General features: G+C 65.4%; 1 protein-coding gene across 16 annotated transcripts; it reads left to right on the forward strand.

The window, feature by feature from the left end:
* ASPSCR1 (ASPSCR1 tether for SLC2A4, UBX domain containing) lies at positions 1-26,945 on the forward strand. 16 transcript variants are annotated; one of them, XM_053211514.1, is made up of 17 exons: positions 1-199; positions 1,180-1,235; positions 2,819-2,933; positions 4,233-4,333; positions 11,601-11,658; positions 12,572-12,645; positions 12,992-13,391; positions 19,848-19,987; positions 20,118-20,199; positions 20,573-20,639; positions 21,415-21,477; positions 22,050-22,102; positions 22,230-22,324; positions 25,339-25,390; positions 25,525-25,594; positions 25,674-25,849; positions 26,108-26,243. In XM_053211514.1, exons 1-16 carry the CDS (start codon positions 98-100, stop codon positions 25,838-25,840), a joined length of 1,695 nt encoding a protein of 564 aa, XP_053067489.1. In that variant the 5' UTR covers positions 1-97; the 3' UTR covers positions 25,841-25,849; positions 26,108-26,243. The 16 variants fall into 16 exon arrangements, 15 of the variants coding, with proteins under 15 accessions (XP_053067489.1, XP_053067488.1, XP_026908295.2 ...); XM_053211513.1 differs by lacking the exon at positions 26,108-26,243 and adding an exon at positions 25,983-26,076; XM_053211515.1 differs by lacking the exons at positions 1-199; positions 22,230-22,324 and adding exons at positions 372-1,025; positions 1,526-1,620 and having other exon boundaries at positions 26,108-26,945.
* Positions 26,946-27,058: the final 113 nt, after the last annotated feature.

Here is a 27,058-nt window from a genome sequence, read left to right on the forward strand (position 1 = left end):
CAGGCCCCGCCCCGCGGCCGCGTGGCTCTGCGTCCGGGCTGTTGGCGATAAAGTGGTTTGACGCCGAGCCGGCGGCGGCGGATCACGTGAGCGGAAGATGGCGGCCCCAGCAGGCGGCGGGGGCTCCGCGGTGTCGGTACTGGCTCCGAACGGGCGGCGCCACACAGTGAAGGTGACGCCGAGCACCGTGCTGCTGCAGGTGCGGCGGCGGCGGCTGCGGCGGCGGCGGCGGCGGGCGGTGGCGGCGGGCGGCGGGGGCGCGGCGCCGGGTCCGCTCCTGCGGTTGGCTCTGGAGCGCTGCGGGGGCGGGGCCTGCGGGGGCGGGGCCTTCGGGGGGCCAATGAGCTTCTTTCTGGCGCGGCGGGCCCGCCCCCTTCAGCCCCCGGCTCCTGCCTCCGGGACTCCGCGGGTCCCAGCGGGGGCCGGGGTCAGGCTGCCTGGAGTCGGGGGCGGGGGGGGGGGGGGAGGCACGTCCTTCCACCCCTCCGAGTCCGCCGCAGAGCCTCGAGCCGTGTCCCCATCCTGGGGCGTCCTCCGGCCAGGTGTCCATTGGATGTGCGGCCGTGACGTCTGGAAACTGATTTGCTGAGTCACTCGCTGCACTTCCCTCCGGGGCAGCTGTTGCATTAAAAAGGCTTATCGGGCCCCGCGGTTCAGGGGCCAGTGATCGCCCAACGGTCTGCCGGGAGGAGCCCCCATTGTGGGGCGGTGGCGGTCTGAGCCGACCCGAATAACTCAGTGTGTCTGCCGGGCCCGGAAGCGGGGATCTCCCGGGCCAGACGGGCGCCCCAAGACCCACCTGCGCTGGCCGTGTGTGCGGGTGGCTCATGGAGAGGACGGTGAAGCACTGCAGGCAGTGGGGCCCAAATTTGAACTTTACTCTCTCTGCGTGGGGCGAGTGTCCCAAAGTGCGGAGGGAAAGGTCTGTGAAGGTGGGCTGTTGGAGACCCAGGGTGGAGGCTGTCCCGGGAGCTGGGTGACAAGGCAGGCCCAGTGAGGAGAGGGAGAGTGAACACGGGTTGCAGGTGAGGCGTGTGGATGCGTTGAGTGGACAGTCCCTCATGTGGTTTGTACTAGGCTTGGCCTGGAAGCCAGTTAATCAAGAGTTGGACTCTGTGCCTGCCGACCAAGTCACCAGGCCAGACCCAGTGGCTCACAGTCCTGTCGTCTGACTCCTAGGTTCTGGAGGACACATGCCAGCGGCAGAACTTCAACCCCAGCGAGTACGATCTGAAGTGAGTGTGCTAGGGTCCGGTCCTGGTCTGTCCGGGCCATCCGCCCCTCCCAGGACCCTGCCTGGGGGTGTAAACCAGCAGAAACCTACTGTCTCACAGAAACCCCAAATCCAGGTGTGGGGCAGGGCCACACTCCCTCTGAGGCTCTAAGAGAGCAGCTTCCTTCCCTGTCCCAGCTTCCGGGGCCTCCAGCTGCTCCCTGGTTTGTGGCTGCACTCGGCCTCTTCCTCCTCCTCACGTGGCCTTCTCCCTGTGTGTCGTGTGTCTTTTCCTCTTCTGTCTCTTATAAGGACACTTGTCATTGGATTTAGGGCCCACCCAAATCCAGGATGACCTCATCTCGAGATCCCTAACTCAGTTTTATCTGCAAAGTTCCTATTTCCAAGTAAGGTCCCATTCATGGGTTTTGGGGGTTAGGATGTGGATGTGTCTTTTTAGGGGTCTCTGCGGAGGGTTTCCGTGTGTTTGTTTGTATCTGTTCTTGGTGGAGCTCTGAGGGAAGAGGAAGTGGTCGTGAAGATGTGGGCAAACCTGCAAACTTTCCCCCGCAAACAACTGTGTGGATCCTGGTGGCCTCGCGGTGCCCTGGAGTTGCATGCCTGGGTCTTAGTGTGCGGGTGTGTTTCTAAGGAGAGGGCTCTTGGCACGTCCTCAAGTGGTCTATTTTTTTTTTTTATTTAAAAAAAAAATCTTTTTTTAACGTTTATTTATTTTTGAGACAGAGAGAGACAGAGCATGAACAGGGGAGGGTCAGAGAGAGGGAGACACAGAATCTGAAACAGGCTCCAGGCTCCGAGCTGTCAGCCAGAGCTCGATGCGGGGCTTGAACTCACGAACCGCAAGATCATGACTTGAGCCGAAGTTGGACGCTTAACCGACTGAGCCACCCAGGCGCCCCTCAAGTGGTCTAAAACAACAAAGGAATCAGCACCCTTCCTTGGTGGCCTGTGGGTTTCTGTCCCACCTGAGGAACTTCTCCCCTTAGTGACTTGTCTTGGTGTGGCTGTCCTCACCTCGGACAGAGGAGAGCCTGTGCTGCCACTGAGAATCCCAGGGCCCTGCTCCAGGCTCTGGGCTGTGCCCTGGCATCCACTCACAGAGCTTCGAGCTCTTTCTGGTTTCCCCGACCTGCCCGAAGCAGGTTAGAACTTTCTCGAGCAGAGCTAGGCACATACACCCCTCAGTAGCTCCGGGGTGCATTTTTATTTTCTGCATCTTCTGGGCCTGCTGCTGCTTCAGGCCTGGGGAGGGGGCTGGGGCGCCCCCTGGTCTGTCCACGAGGGTGACCCATTTCTGGTTTCTCCCTCTTGCTCTGTCCTTGTTAGCTCAAAGCTGAGTCAGTGTCTACTTTTCCTTTCCTTTGAAAGATCCGCTGCAGACAGGCATCCACTCTGTCTCTGCAAGCTGGCAGGCTGTACCTGTGTTCCTGCAGCCTTGGGGGCACTGGCTGGGGAATCGCCACGTGGACGCGAACACCGCTCGGCTTAGTCCCTGCTCCCAGCAGGGCTGTGCTGGGCACCGTGTGCAAGCTGGGCTGTATTAGGATCTGCAGGGCAGCCCGTGAGCTGTGGCCTGTTTTGCAGGTTTCAGAGGAATGTTCTTGACCTCTCTCTCCAGTGGAGATTTGCCAACCTGCCGAATAACGCCAAGCTGGAGATGGTGCCTGTCTCCCGGAGCCGCGAGGGGCCCGAGAACATGGTAGGTGGCTCCCCTGGAGGGGCCCGGCAGCGCTGCCTGTGGCTCTCGAGTCCAGGCTGTTGGGACGACAGGATGCTGTAGCAGGCTGAACGGGTGGGACGAGCTGTTGCAGTGATTGGGGGAGGGGGCGGTGAATGGAGGGATGTGCCGGGCGAGGCTCGCGTCCTCACACCCTCACCACTTTCTCAGGGTCGGTGGTTGATTGGAAACGAGTCTTTCGGTCTCTGCTCTGAATTGATCTTTGATGGGGGGGGCCTACCTGTGATGTCAGCCAAGCACCTCGGAGCCTGCGGTTTCCTGTGGACGTGGTGCAGCCTCGCTTCTGGCGGGAGCACACGTGGCCCAGGGGCTCAGGCTTCACCCTGGGCCTCCTCACAGGCCTTGCTGGGACCACAGCCCCAGTCTTGGACCGTGGCCTCCTGCTTCCTACCAGATCAATTACTTAGGACCTAGAGATTGAGCAGAAGACAGCACAGTTATCGTGGGTGGAAACAATAACCACAGTGCTGGTGTATCTCTGCAAGCCCCCCAGACACCGCAGGGGAGGTGGTTCATCCCTGTCGAGAGACAAGGCGGCTCGGGCCTGCGGACATCAGTTAGCACTCCGGAGCCCATCAGGAGTCGGGCGGCGGGGACCGGCCCCAACACCCCTCTTTTCACATGGAAGGAACCCTGACTTCCCTTGGGCATTCCTTGGGGCTGCCAGGGGTGGTGGGGAGCTTCTCTCGCGCTTTCACACAGAGCGGCTCGTCCTCTGTTACCGGGACTCCATGTAAAGGCGCGCTTGAAGAAAAGAGTGTCTTGGCCAAAGTGGCAGGGAAGCGGGCCTGGGCACCCAGCACTCACCGTGACAGACGGGCCTCAGGGAGGTGCTCGTGGGCGTAGGGACACATGCTCGCCCCGGCTCTGCGCACGTGTCCTCCGGTGTGTCTGTCACTCAGCGGAAGGACCCGAAAGGAGTGTCTTCTGGGGCTGTAGACTTACGTCCCCACTCGGCACAACAGTTGTTACACACGGAGCTTCAAGAACAGTGTGTTCGTTTGTGAAAAACGCTCAGAAGACGTAACACGCCTGTCGTTTGTCTCTGCGGAACAAGTTAACCCAAACTGTGACGACTGAAGACACAGCGACGAACGTGTGTGGGGTGTGCGGGGGGGACAGCGCTTCCTTACCCCCAGGAGTCCGCGTCCTGCCGCCCATGGGATCCCGGGGCCCCGAAGGAGAGGTGTGTGCTCTCTGACCTGTGCCCTGGGCGGCTGCTTCTCTTCCTGACTCGGTTTCCCAATCTGCACCCCTCAGGTTCGCATCGCTCTGCAGCTGGATGATGGCTCCAGATTGCAAGACACTTTCTATTCAGGCCAGACGCTCTGGGAGCTTCTCAACCATTTTGCACAGACCAGGTGAGCGTCAGCGAGCAGGTTCTGGGCTCTGCCCTCTATGGCGAGGCTGCTGCTGGGTCGGCGGGGCTGGTCTGGAGCCACAGCCCGAGGTTCGCCGTGGCCGGAGGGTGTGCCTTTAGGGCTCTCCGATCTTGCTGAGAGGACGGGTTTGAGATAAGGGGGCCGCCTTCATCAGCTGCCCCCAGCAGGTGCTGGCCGCCACAGCTCATCCTTTTTCCTGGGCTTCCTGTCATGACAGTGGCGCCTTGCCCTCCCGGAAGACAAAGCCATGCTTCTGTCCTTGTGGGGGGCTTGGTGAGCGGTGAGGGGAACAGGGAGCTTCTGGGCTCCTCGGTGGACAGAGGCTTTAGGTATAAAACTTCCTTAGGAAAATGGGTCACGTTTGAAAAGAAACCGTTAATGATATTTGACAGGTGTCAGTTTCCATCTGGTAATTAATGGTTTAAATCTTAGTCCTGAATGCGTCAACGTGGTAGCATTTTACTTTTCTGTCTTTCATTTTGGCATGGAAGTCTTTGTGCTCTTTTGAAGGTCTTGGCCCGCGGCATAGAAGGGACCGTGGGAGGGCGCAGTGGTCACTGTGTGGCCCCGGACAAGTTGCTTGCCGTCAGGGGCAGTGTGAGGACGGGAGAGCAGGGCCTGGCCCCGAGGTTTGTCTGTGCGGCAGAGGGGACTCCGGGCCCGCACGGGGACGGGGTCGCCTAGGAAAGCCCATCTAGTCTGACTGCAGTGCCTGCCGCCCCTGCCGTCACCGCACCCGGACTCCTGCTCCCCGCCGACGTGGTCCCGTGCGGGCTTCCTCTTCCCGTGTCTCCTGTGTCGGACCTTCTTCCCACGGGGCCGTGGGGGCGGCTGTGCCGAGAGCAGGGGGCTCCCCTCCGCTCCTACGGGCCTGGGCCCCTGCGGCCGGGCCTGTCTCCCCTCCAGCCAGCCTCGACGTCCTCCGCAGGCGCTCCTGGGGAGCCCCTGCTCGGGGGGTCTTTGGTAGTAGAGGCACGTGGCACGCCCGACGGCAGTCCGCGGGCCGCCTCACTGTGCCGCCCGTGGTGCCTGCCGTCTTGCTTTCCCAAGGGGGCGGGGGTGCTTCTGCAGCTCAGAGCCCTGTGCCGCCGGCATCTGCCCTCTCTGCTGCTGCTCCGTGCTGCTGGGAAGATGAGGCCTCCGCATCTGTCTCTCCTTTGTCCTTTCATTCGTCCGGCTCAGGCCGGGCGGGGCTGGAGCAGGGAGCCGGGGCCTGGCCTCGCAGAGCTGACCTCTGTGAGGAGCTAACAGGCAGTCCTGCAGAGCCACAGGAAGACTTCGCAAAAGGAGGAGGCAGGGCACCTTGGGACGTGGTGGGGCAGCATTTTCTGGGTGGCGGGGGAGGTCTCAGGAGCAGCTGTACCAGGATCTTGGAGGGAGCCCTCTGGGTCTAGGGGACATTAAGTGCAAAGGCCCTGTGGCAGGAACAAGGAACAGGAAGAATGCCTGGAATACAGGTGTCATTCTCCCTCCCAAAAGGCAACTGAAACGATAGGAGAGGATTTTACAAAGGCATCACTCAGAGCCCGGGCGATGGCAGCACTGGGTCATGGGTGAGGCGGACCATGGCTGGGCAAGGAGGCTAGAGTGGGAAGGCAGGTGGTAGATGAGGTGTAAGGAGCCATGGGGCCTTAGCTGCCTTCCGCTTTATGCTGCTGGCCCTGGAGGTGGTCCCGGGTGTGGAGCCTCAGGGCTCTCTGGACGGGGGTGCCCTCACCGTTCAGGCTGTTGCAGGAGCATGACCCCCCTGAACACTCGCAGCTCCCACTGTAGGGGGTGTGGGTGGCTCCCTGGATCACTGCCTGGGCACTGACAGCCGACTGCACTGGCCCTCGGAGCCCAGATGTCTGAGCAAGCCTCTGGCGTATGAGGAGGAGACCGTGAACTGCAGGGACAGAGCGACAGCCTCTGTTCGCGTTCTCAGGACGGAGAGGCAGGTGGAACGAGAGCTGGGTGCGGTTGAACAGGCAAGTGCAGAGACCAGGAGGAGCCCTTGGAAGCAGGTAGGGAGGCGTATGGGTCAGCCGCAACCGTGGCTCAAGCGGCCACAATCCTTGTTGCGCGTGAGGAAGCTCGTGGGTCTGAGCACCCACCATCCTGCTCAGTTGCCTGAGGCTCGGCGGGGCGGGGCTGGTCGGCGGCCACCCCTGGAATTGAGGGTACAGGGTCCTGGCCGTTTTGGCCAAGGCTCGGGAGGGAGCTCACCTCCCCTGCGGGAGGAAGAGACAGAGCCAGGCGGCTGAGCGTCAGGATGGGACAGGCAGAGGTAGATCTGGGGCCCAGGCAGCTGGCTCCGGGAAAGAGAAGAGGGAGGCGGGGGGAGGGGGGGATCGTGGCAGTGCAGTGGAAAACGGTGCCAGGACCGGACGCTGCATTTCCAGACTGCGATGCTCCGCTGTGAGCACTGGAGCCGGAGGAAGGGACACCGCAGGCCCGCGGAAAGGCCCCAGGCTCCCGGCAGCACCACCAGGAGGGCGGCTGACCGGTGCCTTCACCTGCTGCAGGAAAAGTGTTTATCCTAGAATTATCTGTCAGAATATCAGAGGCGTGGATGGAACCAAGCGGTGTCTAGGCCTGAAAGGTCGCACGGTCTCCCCTTGCACATGCTCTGAGGACGCTGCCGAGGCCACCGCACCGAAGGGCAGGCAGGGTCCACCCGGGAGGAGCTGGACACGCGCGCCAAGGGTCCCGCCTGACGGAGGGACGCACCGGCTCCCTGCCCTCGAGGCTGGGGCTGGCGGCGAGGAGTAGCTCAGAGTTGGGCAGCCGGGTCGCCCTGCCGTGAGGACCTGCCTCCAGAGGAGACTGCAGTACTTACGTGCAAATAAAACCGAACAGCGTCGGAAACCTGGAAACCGGTGTTTCCAAAAGACCCCAGTCCCCTGCGACGGATTCTGTCCCCTGCGGCAATGCGTAGGATCTGGTCCCCCGGCCGGTGGTGGCTGGAACTAGACAGGGTACCGGTGGAGGGTGCCGAGGGTTCTGGGACTGGCCTTTCAGCACTGGCCGGTGGGGTCAGCTGTTGATGGAGTGTGAGGAGCGGAACAGGGGAGTGGAGACCGCTCTTGGGAGAAGCTGGGTGGCGTCAGGAGGAGCTGGGCCCCTCAGGTCGCTTCAGTTGGCCGCGGGGTGTCCGTGAAAGTGTGTGAGTGGGAGCAGAGCAATTTGCCTCCTCTACGTGCTGCTTACAAAGGTACCGTAACATCTCTAGAAGTTTCCTCCCGGCACCCTTGCCCCAGCCGTGCGGCTGCTGCCCCGTCTGTGTCCCACCGGCTCCAGGCAGGGCGGGCGCTTCTCCGCTCGTGCTTTCCTGGGAAGCTGGCGCCACTAACCACGGAGCAGGGTCCACAGAAGGGAGGGCAGGTGGCATCTGTGGCCACAGTCACGGCCCCATGCCTGATTGGCGGGGCTTGGTGGGGCCGAGCTAGGGCCTTGCAGGGGCTGCACCTGCCGCTGTGGGACACCGCTGGTGCGGATGTGTGCGTGGTCCCGGGATGGATCCTCGCGCAGCGGGGACGACGCGCCAGGACTCACGGCAGCTCCCGTGCTGGCGGGGGCGGGGGGGGGCAGGCAGCTCTGGGAATTCCAAATCTTCACGGGACAGGATGAGCGGGAAGCGGGTTTTTCAGGAGGAGGTAAGCCTCTGAGCGACAGGCTTGGCAGGGAGCCGTCAGGTGAGTGCGCGTCCTGGGTCCACTGTGGGTCAGGTCGTGGCTCCTGTGCACGGTGGCTCTGCCCTGACCGCCAGCATCTGGATCACCTAACCGGCCACGGGACGTGCCACATGTGCCACACGTGTGGGCTGCAGAGGTAATTCAGACTTTTCTGGTAGCCACATCAAAAGAACAGGTGAAATTAATTTCAGGATTATGGCGGACTTGACTCAGTGTGCCCAAAGTACTGTGCTTTGAACATGTGATTAACGGGAAAATGAGACATTTTTACATTCTTTGTTGGATGGAGAACTTTGACATCTGGCGCGTCTCACACTTGGACCGGCCTTCCTACGGCTGCGGCCGTGTCCGTGCTTAGTGCCCACGTGGGCCTGGTCGCCGCCGCCGCCTCTGCTTGGCCTGACCGGCCCTCCCCCCACCTCCTCCTTGGGCACGTGCTGCAGGGAGGGCCACCAGGAGAGGGGCTCTGTCCTGGTGCCCCGTGTCCCCTGCTCCAGTCCGTGGCTCTGTCTCTGTGCTGCGTCTGACTGGTCAAAGCAGCAGGGCCTCGAGCATCCTCGAGAGGGGCTGCCCGCGAGTTTGGGGACCAGCCTGCGGTCACACTGAGGGGGTGCATGAGCCATGCCCCAGAGCTTGCGGGTGGCCAGAGGTGTGGATGCCGGGGTGTTCGTTCAGAGCTCTGGGGCACCGTCCCCCATCTTTCCTTGGGAAGAAAAGGAAACTTCCCTCTTGAAACTGACCCTGCTCGGTCTGCCCTGGAGGAGGGGGCCCCGCGGCTCCCTGCGGCCCTGACCTCATCTCCGTGTTGGGATACGAGTGGCCCGGCCCCTCGGGATGTGGCCTTGCCTCCTCGTGGCAGCCGAGTCTGAAGTCACAGTTCTGTCAGTCCCAAATAGGTGATGTAAATAGAAGGGTCCGGATGTCTGGCTTGCCTCCCTCATGGCGTCCTGCCAGGAGCTGGCCCTGGGTGGACAGACATCCCGTGTCCGTGGGGACAGCATGTTTGTGGCGAGTGAAGCCAGTAGCAACGGTGTCTCGGCCCCACCCGGCCCTCCCCGCCGGCCCGTGGCCCAAGCGGGAGCGGCTTTGCAGATCTTCCGAGGGGCTAGAGCCGTCCTGTCGACCGAGGCGATGTGCGAGGAGGGGCGGGCGGGCATCCGCGGAAGGTCTGCGTGACGCCCGGCCTTGAATGACAGTGCTGCCTGGGTCGGGGGCCCAGCTCCCTCCAAGAGAGTCCTGGGGCTGCTGAGGTCTGCTGCTCTGGAACAACCACCCCCCCCACCCCCCGCCTGCTGTTCTGGAGGGAGAGCCCCGCTCATTGGCCCGGGGGGTCTGGAAGCCGTCACGGCGCCCCTCCCCTGGCACGTCTACTGGCCTCTCCGTCAGATCCCCACATGGGAATGGGAATCCGATCCCTCTGGAGGAGCTGCACATCAAAGCCGGGCTGGCGTTTGATGTCCAGGGGCCTTGAGGGCACAGAGATGAGCAGGCCTTCCCCGGGCACCGTTCCTGTTCCGCTCCGCTCATCCGTCCCCACCACAACGTCAGGTGCCAGAGGAAGGTCCTGGAGACGGCATGCCTGGCCAGGGCTCCTGAAGGAGCAGCGAGGGCCCACTCGGACCTGGTGGGTGTCGGCCCAGCCAGCGTGTGGCCAGTTTTCTGAGTCCAGGTGGTCCGGGACCCCATGTCCCCACTCGCCCTTGCTGGCCCTGGGGTCTGGTTTGCTGGAACGCACCGTCCTTGGCTGAGGTCCCTTCGCTTTCCCTGTCTTGTCTTCAGTAAGAAAAGTGCATGAGCTGGCCGGGGGACGTCACCGACACTTTTGGGGTCCTATATTTTTCTGAGGCCTGGGCTCACTGAGTCTTGGGCCAGTCCCAGGTCTGTAGGGGTGCTCCCTGGCCCTGCTGTGCACGTGAGATTACACCTTTTGTGGCCAGCCCCCTGCGTGACTCTGGTTGAGGCTGGCAGCCTCCTCTGGGGACCAGCTTCTTCACAGCTGTGGGTGTGGGGAGAGCACGGGTGAACTCCGTGGGGGCTAATGGGCCTCCCACCTTCCTTTGGGGACGTTGGGAGGGCTGGTCAGGCTTGTGCAGGGACTCCTCCAGGGGTCCCAACATCTAGCTCTGGACTGTGGGTCCCAGCTCTGGGCAACAGGCAGAGGAAAGCAAACAGGAGGAACAGAGAGAAAAAACCCACCCAGAGGATGGGATCATGGGTCTTGGGGACGGTCCTAGGCAGCCGTGCCGTGCGCTCAGAGTGTCCGTGTGCGGCTGGAGGCCCTGCTGCTTGTGGTCACCAGCTCAGCTGCCGAGTCGTCTCGGCCGAGCCTGCATGTGAAGCCCTGAGCCCTGGTAGGGCCGTGCAGCCTGGCCTGACGTCATCCCAGGCCTCCCGCTCTGGCGGGCCCTGCCCCTCCGACTCGCCCTTCTCATGGGAGAGGGCCTGGACAGGACACCGCAGGCGTGGTCTCCAGTGGGTGTCTGTGAGGGCTTATTTCAGTGACGTGTAGGAGACGCGCTTTGCCGCCTGCAGTGGGAGGGCTCCAAAGCCAGGCCTCAGCCTGCCCGCTTGCCCCCTGACCTCCCCGGTCAGCACAGGGCCCCTAGCACAGGTGGTGGTGCACAGGTGCGTGGGGGGGGTGGGGGGGTGGGGGCAGCATGTGTGTGTCCTGCTGTCCTGTGAGCGCGTGCAGCTGTGCTTCCTGGGGCCTGTTCCCTCCCGTGTGCGGGTCCCGTTTACGTCAGTGGCTCGGTCTGGTGCAGGTGGGTGCCCGCTGCCATCTTACCGGTGAGCATGGCCTCGAGGAGAGGAGGGAGGATGGAGGGGAGGGTGGCATGGCAACCTGGAGGACGGCGGTGAGGGGTGGGGACACCTGGTGCCTTTGCCCCTGCGTTGCCCTGGCCCAGCCTGTGCGTGTGACAGCGGCTGGTGCGCCTGTATCGCCCTGTGCGCCAGCACCCGTGCCCTGCCCTGGTCTTCACCTTCACAGCTTTTTGGTGACTGTGGTTTCAGTGGCTGTTGTGAGCCCAGCCCTGTGCGGTGTGACCGCTGGGCTGTGGCCAGTGGGTGTGCTCCACAGGGAGGCCCCTCCCTGTCCTCCCGCCTCACGGCCCGGCCCGAGGTCACGCTTGCCCCGGGGGTCTGGGCAGAGGGGGCAGCGTGCCTTTGCTCATGGCCTCGGGGGCCTGGCCTCTCTCCTTGGAGTCCACTTAGTGGGTGCAGGCCCTGAGCTGCTCCCGGGGCTCTGGGGTCAGCAGTCCTCTTAGAGGATCGCTTCCCAGGGCTCTGGGATCCTTTCTCGTCGTTGACCTGCTCAGCTGACCGTGATCTGAGGCTTGTCTGGGAGGTGGCTGGTGCTGCTCTGGGCTGCGAGGCTGGGAAACACCCCCACGCCCTTTGGGCCGGTGGCTCCCCGCCAGGCGTTGGCCGCCTCCTCCTGGTGGCCCCGAGGTGGCCAGGGTGGGCCTGGCCCCGGGGTCCTGCCCGGGTGCCCAGGGGGCGCCGTCTGAGGGCACCGGGTGTGCCTGCGGCTGGCCTGTGACGTCTCCGTTGCCCCCCCCCCCACCCCGCAGGGAGTGCCTGGAGCAGCCGAGCGAGGCGAGCCCGGTCTGTGTGTACATGCGGGACGAGGTAGGTGAGCGGCCCGGCCCCACCCGCCTGGCCCCAAGTCACCACACGGGCCCGGCCCCACTTTCCAATCTGGAAAATTCACTCTCTCAGACCCGCCTTCAGAGCAGCGAGCGGGGAGACGGCCTCTGAAAGCGTGATGTGTTCCATGGAAAAAAGCGGAGTGCCGGCTCCACTGGCACTAACCACGGGCCGCCCGGGCTGCTCCCCAAGCCTCCTCAACGCCCTGTTTGTTTTCTCAGCGTTTCTCAAAGCCCGAGAGTCACAAAAGTGGTTTCATTTTAATAAATATTTGCTTTGCTCCGTGTTTTGATCTTTTTCAAAACCGAGGGCAGCATAGTGCGGGCGTAGCCCGGCTCCGGGGCCCTGCCCGTCCCCACCCGCCCGTCCGTGACGGGGGCACCCTCCTGCTGCTTAGTCCCCTGCCTCACAGGGGCTTTTTGTTTTGAGCCTGGCCAAGTGCCCTTTTCTGGCCCGGGGTGGCCACTGTCCCCAAGGGGCCCTGGGAGGATGCTGGGGTTTATTTATCCCAGTTCGAGGTCCCCCTGACGCAGGGCCGTGAAGGGCGGGGGTCCCAGGGCTGTTAGTGGGAGGGACCTGGTGGGACCCATCCTCCCCTAGAGGAGACAGACCACAGGGCCCCGGGCACCTGGGCCTGGGTTGAGGCCGTCGTGGTCGGGTCAGCCCACGGAGGGGGTCGGCGGGCCGGATGTGGCTGACTCCGGCCTGAGCCTGCCCACCCAGGCCGCGGACCAGTGAGCATGTGCTCAGGTGTCTGGCTGGGGGCCCCCGTGGTGCCTGTGCTCAGGCCGAGGGAGCTGGCGTGAGGAGGGCTTGGCGGGTGGGGCTCACGGTGCCCGTGTCTGGGCGGCCAGGTGGGTGAGCACTGTCAGCGAGTCCTGCTTCCTCCTCACAGGTGACCGGCAGAGCCTCCTTGCAGAGCACGACGCTCAAGTCTCTAGGTCTCACCGGGGGCAGCGCCATCATCAGGTGGGGGAGCCCTCCCGTCTTGTTCACTGAAGAGAGTGGGGTCTGAAAGAAAAGGTGGAAAAGTGAAAGAGAAGATGTGCCCCACCTTGGTCCTCTCCCCTTGATCTGAGGCCACTGCCTGCTGGCTCGTCCTGCCCGGGGACCTGGGGGGCTTGGTGCCACGGGGAGTGGCTTGTCGCTGTGGACGGCCAGCGTGGTGGCCCCTGGACGGCGAGCCGGGTGGGAGCTGCGGAAGGCGCTGAAACTGGTTTGGTCCTTGCCCGAGGACCTCCGTCAGGGCCGCGAGCCCCAGGAAAGGGAGGGCTCCGTGTGACGTTTCACTTGCTTTCCGGGTCTGCGCCCCCAGGTTCGCCATGAAGCGACGCAGTCAGGAGCCTGGGGTCTCCCGGACCAAGACCCCAGGGAGCCCGGCCCCCTCCCTGTCGGCCGACCAGGCCACCGGCGGCCCTCTGCTCCCGCTGAATTCGGTGGGGCTCAGCCAGGGTGACGTGAGCCATCAGGATGAAGTGGGCACCTCGGGGGCCAGCCGCGTGGACGCTCCAGCGAAGCAGATCTCGAAGGAGCCTGCCCCCGCCCCCTTTGTTCCTTTCTCAGGTGGGGGACGGCGACTGGGGGGCTCGTCCGGGTCTGCCAGGTCTCTGACGTCGCCCTCAGCCAAACCGCCGAAGTCCTTCTCCGGCCCGGGAGGCCCCTCCAAGCCGAAGAAGTCGAGGCCTGGCCAGGAGCCCGGGTCAGAGCCGGAGCCGGTAAGGAGCCCCAGGCCACGGCCGGCGGGCAGGAGGGCGCGTGGTCGGCTCTCCTGGGAAGCCGTGGTTCGGGTTCTGTTTGGCCTCGAATCAGTTGCGCCGAGGGCCCGTTTTAGATGTTCGGTCTGGTGGGTTTGGACCAACTTGTGCCCCTGGGACCGCGTCACAGCTGGGAGAGCCCACCTGCCTGGTGGCCTCTCTGTCCGTGTGCGGGCTTCCGACACTCCCGCCCTGCGTGCCTTGGAGCCGTCGTCCCACACCCTCTGCCTGGGCCCCGGGCCCTGGCTGGTACCGCCTCGCAGGCGGCTGTGGCGCTGGTAGTCCCCTCGGTCTGCTGCTGCTAGCCGGTGTGCGGGGCGGGCCTCCTCCTCCGGCGCGTTCGCCTGGCGAGGTTTGGGGTTGATTCCCCGCCGGGGCCATCCTTGTGTTGCAGGGACCCGTCTAGTTGTGATGCTCTGCGTCCCTGCTAGCTTCTCTGTTGGTGGGAGTTAGCGTTTCAGTGGAGGGTTAGCATTTGTAGTGTCTGTCGTTCGTAAGCAGAGCATCCCGTGGGCATCATGGGGCCCTGGCACCCCTACCTGCATTCCTGTCTCTTCTGGGGCCCTTGTCGTTCTTCCAGGCCGCACACCTGGGGAGGGCGGAGGGGCAGAGGCATCTGTGCTTGTGGGGGTCGTGGGCAGGGGCCGGCTCGGCCACAGGATCGAGCCTGCGTCCTTTCAGAGGGCCGGGAGGCTGGGGCTTGCTCACCTGAGTGGATGGGGGCCGAGCCAGTCCCGAGGCTCATGGACGTCCACCCTGGAGAGGTGGTGGTGCTGCCGCCCCGGCCCTTGTGCTGATATTTGGGCCGTGTTAGAAACCCATCCGCAGTCCCCGCTCTCCTGGCCTTTGTGACTTGGGCCCAGAATCAGTGGCCGAAAGCAGACCCGTGTGGTTGGGGTGAGCGCATCCTGGGGTTCTGACTCCCTGTGGGCCTGCTCTTCCTGGGGATCTCTGGGTTTGGGAGCTGGACGCTGGGGCCAGGGCGGGCTGTCCCTTTCTCCCATCCTGAAGTCACAGAGGACTGGTGAGTGGGGCTTGTGGACGGCTGGCTCGGCCCAGGCACGCCCTGGCTCTCTGGGTCCCTTACGAAGCCGCGCATGGCCCTGTGGGCACCTGGGGGGCAGGGGGCAGGTGCTGGCTTATGCTGTCCTGTAGCGGGTGACTGTCTGGGCACAGGATCCCAGTGTACCCCCAAGCACTGAACCTGGGGCCCCCAGGCAGGAGAGGTCCCAGGCAGGGTGCGCCTGGCCGCCAGCAGCGTGTGCCTTTGATCTGGGGGCCCCAGCAGCTGGTTGATTGTGGAGCGTCCCCCACGGCTTGCCCGCCCGCCTCGTGCCTCCTGTCACTAACAGCCCCACACCCGGAGGGCTGGCCGGCCACGTCAGCCCTGGGGGGGAGGACAGAAGGGAACAAAACAGAACTTTTGGGGGAACTTCAAAGGTACACTTTGGTAATCAAAACGAGTTTCCAAGTTTTCCATTAATGTTTTGCCTGTGTGTGGTTTTGGATTTAAATAAAGAGTCAGAAGAGACAGGATAAAATATAGGCAGGTCCTCGGCTGAGAACTGGGATGGTTTACAGACCCGGGCGGCTCTTGCCTTTGATGTCAGAACATTAATTATTAGAAGGTAGTTTTACTGGCCATCAGAGCCGGGCTCGGGGAGAGGCTGGGGCTGCCCGGCGGCCCCTGGCCTGTCCTTTGAAGTCCTTCCGCCGGCCCAGGAGGCCGCCCCACAGCCCTGTGCACGGCTGGGCCACAATCCCAGCAGGCGCCCCCCACCCCCAGCCGGTCCGGGGGTCTCAGATCAAAGGCCCCGATGCCCCGGGCAGGGCAGGCGGCTGGCAGCAGTCTTCCCTTGCCTGACTCTCCGCCCTCAGAGGCGGACCTGGGGCTTCCTTGGTGCCTCCTTGGGGCTTCCTACCTGCGTCTCCAGGCAGCCGTCCCTGGCCCTGGCTGGCCCTGCCCCCTGCTTTATGGGCAGGTTGAGCGAGAGCACGTGGGGCTGGGAGGAGCCCAGCCAGGGCCTGGGGGTCCGAGCAGGCCCCCCTCCTCTGGTGCTGGGGCGCCTCTCCTGGCGTCCTCCCCTGAGCACACCCCACTGTCCCCCGCGTGTGGGTCCAGGGCACGGTTCGAGCCTGCGTCCGGCGTGTGCGTTTGGTGCTGTGGCTGCCCCGGGCTCCGGCAGCAGCCCAGGGGCCCAGCTGTCCCCAGAGGCACAGCGGCGGCCTTAACGGGAACGCCGCTGAGGTTGGTCGGCAGATGGGGCGGCGGCCCGAAAGGTGCTGGCCCAGTCTTGCAGCGGTTTCGAGGGCTGCCAAGGGCCCTCCAGCCGTCTCTGCCACAGCTGAATGTGGGGGGGAGATGCCGGCCTTCGAACCGTAGTGGGGAATGGGGACGCGGGGTGCCCTGGTCCCCAGAGCTCCGGCAGGGCCAGGTGGCCTTCTGTGGATGGGCCGGGGGGCTTCGTTGGCAGGCCCCCATCCTGAATGGACCCGAGGGGTGCTCTCTGTGGGACCGTTCCCGGTCCTCTGGCGTGGCACGTGTGTCCCCACCGCGTGGGCGTCCGCCCCCCTGTACCTGCTGACCTCGGGCCGTGTGGCCTCCCAGGGGCAGCTGGGAGGCGGAGGGCACCCCGCACCACACCTTACATTTGTGTATCTCCGTACTGAGGGGCGTTCGTGCGCCTCCTTCGCGGTGGCGAGCGTCTGGTCACGCCATGGGCGTGTGGGAGCCTCGGCCCGTCCCCCCGTTTCTTGTGCTCAGGGTGGGCGGCCCGGGGAAGGCACCGCCTGCCCGCGGCCTCGGGTGTCCTCGGCGGTTCCCTCGAGCAGCCCCGCCGGGACCAGGCCTGGCCTTGCGCTGGCTCGGCCCTGCGGAGGGCGGAGGGCGCCGGCTCTGTGAGTAACTCGGGAGGTTTGGCCCGCGGCCCTGTGTACGGATTCATTTAAGCTCCAAGCCTCAAGGGGAGACGCTTCACATTCCCTCTGACCAAAGACCATTGTCAGAGGACAGTCTGGGCCGGGAGCGGGGAGAAAACCAAGAGCCCTCGCGGGAAAGCTGGAAAATCTGGGGTTGAGGTCACCCCCAAATAGTTTTTACATTTTTTCTCTGTGTGTCATCGCGTCCCGGAAAATTACTGTCAAGAAACTGAACCCTCAGCCGCGGCAAGGCCACTTCCGACAGGAGGGGACCCGTGTGCGTGGTGGCCGCTCTGCCACCGGGGAGGCAGCTGCTGGCGGCTGGCGCCCGGCCCGCCTGGCCCTCCATGCCTGGTGCCGGGCTGGGCCTTCAGCCGCGCTGGGCCTGGCGTGGGGCTGGGGGTGGGCGAGGCCCCCTCGGCCCCCTCTGCAGTCTCCCTCACTCGACCCGTCCTGGCGAAGCAGGGCGCTTTCCGTGTGGCCGGGGAGCTGGGCGGTCACCCACTGCAGGGGCGCCTGGCCAGCGTTAGCGGCTGTGCGGACAGCTTTATGTTCTCTGACCTGTCCTCCGTTGTCCTTTTCTGGACGTCCTCTTGTCTGTAGGACCCTGGGTGGAGGCCAAGTCCTAGAACCTGCCGGGTCCTGCGTTTGCCAGACAGGAGAGCCCTGGGCTGGGGCGCGTCGGCACCTCCTCCCTCAGGGTCACACCTGCACCTCAGTTGTCCCATCTGTCACGCACACTCGGGACACACCCTCGGCCCTCGGGCTGTGCCCCCACCGTTCTGCCCGGCCCCTCCCCAGGCACCTCCAGGATAAGGGGTAGGGGTGAGGAAGACGGGCCAGGCCTTGGGCCCAGGAGGTGGGCAACCAGCACCCCTGCAAGGGTGACCCGGGCCCAGTGATGTCATGCTCTTTGGAGCCGCTGTCCTCTGCATGGCTCCCCCGCAGCCTCTGGAGCTGACCTGGAGATTCGGGCCCTGAAGGCCAGCTGTCAGGGTTCCTGAGAAGGTTCTGGGCTCCATTGTTCTCAGCCCCCGAGCCTGTGGCCCCAGCAGCTTCTCCTGGCCCCCACGGCCCTCAGCCAGCGCCTGGGAGCTTGGCACCCTGTGCTGAAGGTGAGGGCCACAGCCCCCGTCACACTTGTCGCCACGTACGCTTTCTCCCTGAGGATGTCTCATCTCAGAGCTGGACTCTCTGTCTAGAAACATCCGTAAACCCTCCTCGGACGGGAGCCGTGCGTATAACTGCTGGGACCAGGGAACAGCAGAGGAGGGCGGCTTGCTGGCCGAGCGTCGGCCATGAGCAGGACGAGGGCTCAGCCAGGAGTCTGCCCCGCTCTGGCCTCCCCAGCCCCACTGCGCCTCCCCGTCCCCGCCGGCCCCTCCTGTCTGCGGGGGAAGTGCTCTCCTGGGGAAGGCCAAGGGGAGGTATTCGAAGCCCCCCGGCTTCTCCCTCCATCATTTGACAGTGGGATCGTACTTTGGTCCGTTCTCGTGGGCCAGGGCCTCCTGGGCCAGGACATGCTGGCCGCCCTGAGACTCAGGAGGTCTGGCCCCGAGCTCTGCTGGGTGGCTCGTTCCCAGCTTTTGGCTTCTGCTTGACCAGGTAGGTTTTCGGAGCAGAGTGAGACGCCGGAGAAGAGAAGGAATCAAGGGTAAATCCAACACTGAGAGGGATTTTGTCAGGTTTCTTTTCTGACCAAAAGCCAGTGGCCCCTGAGCGGCACGAAGCCAGTGGCTGGTGTCCTCTGTGTCCCCCATCCTGGGAGCGGTCTGAGGAGCGTGCTGTGGGCCTTGGGCTTATCGGCACTGCCGGGGGCTTGCGGTCCTTTTGGCTGTCCCAGGCTGTGCCCCGGAAGTGCCAGGAGGAGGGGAGGCCCAAGTGGGCAGGGCTCCCTGGGGCCGGCTTTTCCGCAGGGGAAGCGCTCAGACTCCGTTCGGTGCCCCGGACTGCTGGATGCTCGGGCCAACTCATGCCCAGGGCTGGGTCCTCCAAGGGAGAGACTGTGACACGGTGGCCTTAGAGCTGCTCATCAGCCTGCAGGCTTCGTGCTTGAGTGCCTGGGGGCCTGGCGCTCGTGCACTGGCGGTTCCTGGCTCAGGCCTATCCGCGTCCTGCCCTCGCTCCCCCCAACACCCTGCCCCAGGCGCCCCGGCCGGCTCTTGGCCCTTCTGGAATGCAGGCGCCGTGGCTGTGGGGGGCAGCCTGGCGCCTGGCATCTTGTTATAAAAAGCTCTGGTGAAGACTGCCCACAGTGGCACAGGATCCTGTGGCTGCGAAGGGGCAGCCCCCAGGGGCCTCAGCCAGCCACCTACGGGCCCTGCTACCCAGGCTCTGGCCAGCCCTGCTTGGCTGCTCTGCCCCGGTGCTTCAAGGTCAGGGGGGGCTTCCTGGTGAGAGCCCACCTCCCCCCCCCCTTCAGCGGGGGAGAGCCGTATCATGAGGCGTGGCGTCGCTGGGCACTCGACCTGAGACTGCCCGGGCCGACAGTCCTCACGTGTGGCCGGGGAGTTAGCCCCGGAGACGCCCAGCAGGTGCGCTGGTCCCCAGATGCTGGGCGGCCCTAGCCCTCGATTGGCCTGAGCGTGGTCGTCCCCCGGGCGGTGAGTCTGGCCTTCGGGGCAGGCGGGACCGTGTAGAGGGCTCTCAGGAGGGACCTCTGGGGAGGTGTGCTCCTAGAGCCTGCCCGGCCCGTGCCTGGGTGTGGAGAAGAGGTGAGGTTCCCCCACAGGGGCAGGGCCAGAGGGCTGGGACCTGCGCGGCTCGGTCGGGCCCGGCTCCAAGGCCGCCTTGGCGCCGAGAGGGGTCACACTGGCAATTACCCACCCGGAGGCGCCTCCGGCCAAGCGAGCCCTGCCTCGCAATTTCCATCGTCGCTGCTGCCAATTAGGAGTGATGCCGTCCCTTTCTGCGTCCCCAGGGTGGTCAGAGGGTGGGCTGGGCTGCTCCCCTAGGGAGGGGAGGGGGGGTCAGCCTGGCCACGTGGCCAGTGGCTGGCAGGTTTTTGCCAAACCTCTAATTTGGGGGCTGTCACTTCCCCTGCCCTCTTGTGGAGCCCCCGATGTGGCCTCGCCCGGGGCGCTGTTCCCTGAGTTTGCTCTCTATTCGGGGGACCCTGATAACTGGCAGCTCCCGAGGCCTCTCGGTGCTGGGGCTCCCACAGAGACGGGAAGTGAGCCGAGTAGCTACCAGGGGAGCCTGTCACCCCAACCCCCAGGCCCCCCGGCAGTGAGGGTGCCTGCCTGGCCTGGCTGAGCCAAGACTCCAGGGCCGCGTGCCCTGCTGGTGAATGGGGGTCTCCATGTCAGTGTACCTGAGCAGGAGGCATGGAAGGAGGGTCTCCAGTCCTGGACACCTGGCCCCGGTCACGGGCTGACAGGTGGGGCCGGTGAGGGTGTGGGCTTGGCTCCAGCTGTGGGGCCTGGGTGACCCGGCCCCACGGAGTCAGGAGACCAGGCTCCTGGGGGCCTGCGGCAGCCGAGCCCTCTGCCCACCCAGCCGGTGGATCGGGACCCCGTGGTGTGCCACCCGGACCTGGGAGAGCTGCTCCAGGCTTGCCCTGCGGAGCTGCCGGATGAGTTCTTCGAGGTGACCGTGGACGACGTGAGGAGGCGCCTGGCCCAGCTCAGGAGCGAGCGGTGGGTGTGCCCCAGCTGTGTCGGCGCCTCCTGGTCCCGCGGAGCCCCGGGGGTGGTGGGTGTGGGTCCTCCTCGCTGGCTGGCCAGGGAGACCCCCGACCTTCACACGCAGACTCGCCACCCCCTGCAGGAAGCGCCTGGAGGAAGCGCCCTTAGTGACCAAGGCTTTCAGGGAGGCTCAGAAGAGGGAGAAGCTGGAGCGGTACCCCAAGGTGCGTAGAAGGGCTCGGGGGGCGTCTGACCCCGCCGCTGGCTGTGGTCACCGCCTCATGGCAGGCTTGCACGGCCACGGTTCGTAACCAGTCAGCCCTGTTCGTGATGAAAACACGCTGACGTGTTTTCACAGACGCGCGTGGTGGGGCTCGACCAGTCCTCGTGTGCAGCCCGTGGTACAGTGAGCTGAGGCCATAGCCCTGGCCAGTAGCATGGTGGGGACAGCCGGGAGCGGGTGCTGGCTGGCACTTCCACCTGCCCTGGGCCTGGTGTCTTCTGGTCCGGGTTGGGGGACCGGCCATCGTGGGCCCGGGGTACAGCCGATGGGGACTTTGGCCGTTCCTGCTGACAAGTTGCCTTGTCCTGGCCCAGGTGGTCCTGAGGGTCCTGTTCCCTGACCGCTACATCCTGCAGGGCTTTTTCCGCCCTAATGAGACAGGTCAGTGGCCCCACTGGGGTGTCTGGGAGGGGGGGGGGCCCTCTGAGTCCCGCCTGGCTTCCTTCCAGGCCATGGGACTGCGGCTGCTGGGCCTTTGGGGGAGACGGGCGTTGCCGGGTTGTTGGTTGTGTCTGTGGGGCAGCCTGTGAGCTTGCAGAGCGTGTTGGGGGTGTGGGCATGGGGCCGGGGGGCCAGCTCGTGTCGGATGTGTACCACCACCAGCCTGGTGGTGCCCCCGCGCGCCCACCTGTTCAGGGCACGGGTGTGACGGAGGGGTACCCAGAGGAAGGGTAGGCCCCCGCCCCCCTAACGTGGGAGTCTCTGGCTTGGAGCTGCGGCTCCCCTGGAAGGAAGGCAGCAACGCTGCCAGTTCTGAATGAGGTCAGCGACCTCCTTGGTGACCTGTGCCCAGGTCAGTGAGGGCGGCAGGCAGGCCCCCACGGTCCCTGGGATGCTGTGTAACCAAACCTTTGTACCCGGGGCCCCCATAGGGCAGAGCTCAGGATTAGGTGGTGGGCAGGGTAAGTGGGAAAGGGAGGGATGCTCCCGCAGCAGGGTGGGGGCCTAGCCAGGCTGAGGGTCTCAGAGTCCTGTGGAAGGACCATGCTTGGCTTTTCACCCCTGGGGTGGAGGCGGCTGAGCTGCCCGGGGCTGCCCGTCCCATGGGGTGTAGGGGGCTCTGCACAGAAGCGGGACGTGGCTTGTCCCGTCCCAGAACGCGGCCCGTGCCCGTCCCATGGGGCCTCTTGGCTTAATCCCGTCCTCCCTCCTCCAGTGGGGGATCTGCGGGACTTCGTGAGAAGCCACCTGGGGAATCCTGAGCTGCCATTCTATTTGTGTGAGTCCTCCTGCTGGACACGTCCCGGCAACATTCGGATCTTGGTGACCCCCGACCCGTCCCAGCTGGGGCTTGGAGAGATTTTCCTCTAGAAAACAACATCGTGGGGTGGGCTGGGCTGGTCATGCAGTAGCCCGCCTACTGTGTAAGCCCCGCTGGTGGTGTCTGAGGACAAGTCCGAGGAGAGGGGAAAGGCGAGGGGAGGTTGGCTTTTGCCCCCTCAGCACCCCTGCCCTGCCCCCTCTCCCTGACCTCCCCTCCCAAGGGCGTCTGGGTAGACCCCGCCCAAGGGAGGGGTCAGACCACTGGGCTTCGCGGGGAGTTGTGTGGGGCTGGGGCTCCTTGTAGGTGGGCCCGCCCTAGGTCACCCACCCCCAAGCCCCTTGCCCGGGTTGTAGTAGTAGCAGAGAGGCGGGCAGAGGGCTACAAGCTGAGGGGGCTCCTTGGAGATACCCCAGCTAAGGCCATGGGCCCGGGGCCTGCCCCTCCCCCTCAGGCCTGTCCTCCTGTGGGGGTCCGGGGATGGGGGGGGCGCGAGGTGGCTCTGGGCCCAGACACTTATCTTTTCACAGTCATCACTCCTCCAAAAACCATCCTGGATGACCACAGGCTGACCCTCTTTCAGGTACTGGCACCCTGGCGGGGATGCGGGGGGCCAGGGGTGCAGGTGTGGCCGGGCTGGCTCTGTAGACGTTGAGGGGGGGCACCAGAGGGAGACGAGCGCCTCTGAAGCTGGTGCCGGGCCTTTCCAGCCTCCCCCGCTTCCTGCCCTGGCGGGGATGGGCCTACCCGGCTGGCTGCCAGCCTTCCCGAGCCGGGACCGCCTGCATCCTGCCCCGGGGTCTGGGTGAGAAGGGGCTGGCGGGGGCAGCGGATGGAGGGTCAGAGGCCTCACCTGCCTGTGGCAGGTCCCCTGGGGTGGCAGCTGTGGGGCTAGTGTGGCACCGGGCTGCCCGGCCTGCTTCCCTGCCTCTGCTGGCAGGGCCGTGATGCGCCCTCCCCGCTAGCTGGTGTCTGCTTCGGCCGACCCTCCCCACGGCCCCCAGAGCTCCTGAAGGTAAGGTGAGGAGTGTTGATCCTGTGCCCTGCTGGGCTGCCTTCCAGAGCCAGGAGGAATGTCCCGTCCCTTTGCCCCTGGGAGCGTAGCCTGGGGCCTCCCCAGCCCTCTGGCCTAATGGTTTCCTCTTCAAAGTCTTTTCAGATATTTTAATTAGTAACAGAGGCCGGCCCTCGTTAAGTGGCTGGCAGGCCCTGCAGAGGTCTGAGTTGGGCCGAGGGGGTGTGCTTGCTGCCTGGGGCTGCCACCATTGTCAGGAGGGCGGGGCAGGGGCTGGAAGCTCTCCGAGGAAAGGAGTCGGAAAGGAGTCGGGGTGAAGTCAGGGCAGGCGGGAGCAGGGAGCTGTGCCCCCCCCCACCCCAGCTCCCCTTTCTCAGCCCCCGGGAGCCCCAGAGGCACTGGGCCTCTTCCTCCAACCCGCCCTCCCACCTTCCCTCCCTCCCTCGCTGGCCAGCCTGTTGATAAACATTGAATTTAGGAGATGCTTTGGAATGGAGGGGGACCAACGCCGGTCCCGCCCCCCCCCCCCGCCTGCACCCCGATTAGTAGCCCTGGGGTGCTGTCTGTTCTGTCCAAGCGGCCTGATTCCTGGTGACACCCTGCCCCCTGCTACCAGCAGCTGTCTCCTTTCATCTGTCAGCTCAGCCTGGAGCTGCGGGGGCCTCCGCGCGGGGTGGCGTCCCCGCCCGCCCGCCATCAGAGAGCTGGCAGGGCTTGGGGAAGGAAGCCTTCCTCCCTCGTGTGGGTGAGCGGGCGTGGGCGCGGAAGCCGCCGGCTTTCATGTCCCTGGCACGGCTGTGCTCCGGCTGCTGGCTGCCTGGGAGGCTGCCGGGAGGCCGGTCCCAAGCTCCAGAGAGTGGCAGCTTGGGGTAGGTGAGAGGGACGGTGGCCCAGCTGCCCCTTTTGGCCACTGGGCCAGGACACTGAGTGCCGGGAGAGGTGGGGCTGAGGACGAGGCCTGGGAGGATGTGGGGGGGGGGGGGGCTGTGGTTGGCAGGCACAGGCGCCCCCAGTGCCCATTAGATGGGCTTCCTTTAGTCCTGGTGCTGCCCTGGGCCCCGGCGCCTCTCCCACCACCTCGCTTAGGGTCCGAGTAGCAGCCTTAGCCGGTCCTGAAGAGTGCCGTGAGCTGCGTAGACCTCAGCCTGAACAGAGGCATAGACTCCTTCCTGGCGGTCACAGCGGCCTTCTGTGCTGTCCCTTCACCCTTTGTCTGGTTGGGATCACAGAGACGCGAGCAAGCGAGTGGGATGCTTCTGGTGGGTGCTGAGCGGGGAGGCAGGGAGGCTGGGTTCAGGAGGAGTTGCCCCAAGGGCCCGAAGGACTCCCAGCTGGGTGAGAGGGGGTCCTTCAGGGCCTTCAGCTCCACGGCCCCGGCTGTCCTGCCAGGTGGGTTCCGGCGGGGTCTTGTGAAACGGGAATGTGCCGAGAGCGGTCCAGGTGCCTGGGAGGTCAGCCAAGTCAGGGTCCGGTCAGGCTGGGGCTCCTGGGGAAGCTCGGAGCCCTGTTGTCTCTGCCCCCCCTCCCGCCCCCAGCTTCTGTGCCTCCCGGGCCCTGGGGCAGCCCCCTGTAAGCCCCACAGGCTGTCCCTGTGACCCCAGGTGTCCTGACAGAGTGATGGGGCCTTCACATCAGCCCCGTCTTTGGCCTTGGTCTCGGCGTCCCCAGGCTTGGCCTTTGAAACTTCCTCCCGGAGAGCAGAGGGGGCGCTCTCACCTGTGGCTGCCCTTTCCACTGAGGGCTGAGGACCAGGACCCTCTGGCCAGCTTTGGGGCTTGCAGCCATGGTCCTCGGGTACAGAGACCGGAGCGGTAGACCGTGGGGCCCCTTTGTGGGCGGCCCTGAATCTGCACCTCAGGTTAGCCCCTGCCTCCAGGGAGCACGTCAGGGTCTGTTTGACCCATCCCTGTCCTGTACCTGAGCGAGAGCCCTGCACCACTACCCCCCGTGGGAGGAGACTCTGGAGAGGCAGTTCCTGGACGCCCAGGGCGGGGTGTGGGCGCCCCGGTGCGGTGCCCTCCCTGTGGCCAGGGCTCCACACCGGTCACTTCCAGGTGACCGCCCGGTGCTGAGTCAGGGACCTCGAGCCTGAGCTTTGGGGTTCTGGGTGGCGGACACTCAAAGGTAGCTGACCCGGTACCTCCCCGCCCAGGACTTTCAAAGCGCCTTGGCTCCAAGAGCCCCCGCTCGCCACGCCTGGGCCTGGGCTGGCTGAGGGGCCCCCGCTCAGCGGGTATGGGGGCTCCCCCTCCCCCTGACGGCAGCCCACCAGCTGCTGCACAGACCCCCGCGCTCTGGGTCCTCTGAGCAACACTGCCTGTTCTCTTCCTCCACACCAGTCCCGTGTATCTGTTTTCGTCTCCCCTGACCCGTCGGCCTCTTACAGGCTCCGCTGAGGGTGGGGGCTTCTAGGCCTGTTCCCCTGGGTCATCAGGAATGCTGAATGCATGTGCCGCGAGAACGTCCTGCTGGTGTTGGGGCTGGCTCCCGGAGGGACCCCTGTGGTCTCACAGCCAGCCCGGCTCGTGCTGGGGGTGGGGGGTGGCACAGCGGGACCCAGTAGAGCCGGGCGGGGTGGGGGGCAGTTCCCGGGAGCAGGGCAGCGGACTGCGCTTGCGGTGGGGACCTGGCTGGGGCGTGGCCCTGGTCCGCAGAGCCCTGGGCCCGGTATGCGCCGCTTAGCTTCCCATGCAGCCCCCAAGAGGCCACCACGAAAGTGGATGCAGCCCGCCCTGCCCACCCGCTGCGGCCTCTGCCCACGGTGCCCACCTGATGCCCCGAGCCCCCTTCTGTTCTCCCTGCAGGCAGATCTCTTCCCTGCTGCCCTCGTGCACTTTGGAGCTGAGGAACCAACAGGTGGGCGGGGAGGAGATCCGGGAGGGAGATGTGTGCCCAGTACCCTATTCCCAGGCCGTGTCCCCTCCCGGAGCAGAGCAGCAGCAGGGGGAGGGGGGCCCTCCATGGCCTGAGGTGGGCTGGGTGTCCCGCAGGCCTCTTCCTGGAGCCCAGGCTGCTGGAACGCACCGTCTCCCCGTCTGCGGCTGACTTGCTGGTGGCCAGGTGAGTGCCCGCGGTGGGGAGGGGCGAGTCCCTGCTGTAGCGCATCGGCCCTCCTGCATCTCGGCCTCCTGCCCCCCAGGTGCATGCCCAGGGCTGCTGGGGCCCCGCCCCCGATGCCAGCCCCTGACCCTGCACCCCGTGACTTGGAGCCAACGGCTGAGGCGGGGGCGGTGGGGCTCCCTGAATCCCGCCCCGAGACGGCCCAGCCGGTCAAGAGGGATCTGGGCAAGGTGCCCAAGTGGCTGAAGCTGCCAGGTACCGTGGCAGGGTGCAGCGGAGGGAGGGGCTGCCTGCCGATGGGGAGGCCCTCGGGTCATCTTGGAGCAGCGGAGGGAGGGGCTGCCTGCCGACCCGGGGCCCTCGGGTCATCTTGGTGTTGGCATTGCAGCCGGCAAGAGGTGAGAGCCACCAGCCTGGAGGTGCCCTGTCTGCCAGCTGCAGGACCCCTCCCCACCCTGAGCGGGAATAAAGGTGTGAGCTTCTCTCGGGGTGCTTCTGTCGTCCTTTCTCCAGAAAGGGACCCCACCGCGCCCTGCCTGCAGCTCCCCACCCTGGGCTCATCGATTCTGCAGCCGGTCTGGACCCGCGTGGACCTGGGGGATGCCGCTTGCCGGGACCTCACTCTTGTGAACAGAGGCACAGACAGGTGTCCTCCCTGACCGCCGACTTGACCTCACTGACACCGTTAATTACCCCTCCTGTGAGGACTCCAGCGGCCCCAGGCGTTCGTTGCCTGGCCGCCTGTCTGAGCGCAGTGGCCGCAGGGCACAGGCTCCCGCCAGCCTCCTCTTCGGGTCTAATCACTTCCACATGCTCCCGGCTCTTTGAAGCCCCTAACACTCCCTGAGGAGAGGGGTGGGAGAGGAAAGTTGGGGGGCCAGCATGGGAAGGGGTGCAGGAGGGAGCCAGCGGGGCTAAATTAGGGAGGACAGGCTTACTGTCCGGCCCAGGCCCTCCTCAGGTGCGGGCTGCCCGCAAAGGCGCAGATCTGCGTGGCAGGCAGGGTGGCTGTTGTCCCTCCCCAGGGGACACCCTGCAGCTCAGGTGTGGGAGCCCCAGGGAGGTGGGTGCCGTGGGGTGGCCAGGCCCCCGAGCGCCCGGGGGGCAGCCGCACCACCCAGACCGGCTCTGGACAGGTCCCATGCAGCTCGGGTCTCCGGTGGGGCACGGCCTGAGGCCACGGAGCCGCCCTGACCTAGCTCCAGGTCCCTCCTGCCAGCAGACCCTGTCCACAGCAACATTGCTGGGCCGTGGCAGCCCCACAGCCACGCACCCCGTGGCGGGAGCACCGTCCGGCAAGCGGCCACATGCGTGAGGGCTCGGATTTCACTGCCCCTCGCTGTGGCCCGCAGCAGGGCGCTCACAGGCGCGGTTTGGTGTCCTCCTTTCTCAGGGCTGGGCTGCCTTCCTACCAGCACGGAGAGGGGCGGCCCAGCAGGCTTTGAAGCAACTTGACTTTGGGTG

The sequence above is a fragment of the Acinonyx jubatus genome, chromosome E1, assembly GCF_027475565.1.
Source record: "Acinonyx jubatus isolate Ajub_Pintada_27869175 chromosome E1, VMU_Ajub_asm_v1.0, whole genome shotgun sequence".
Lineage (NCBI taxonomy): Eukaryota > Metazoa > Chordata > Mammalia > Carnivora > Felidae > Acinonyx > Acinonyx jubatus.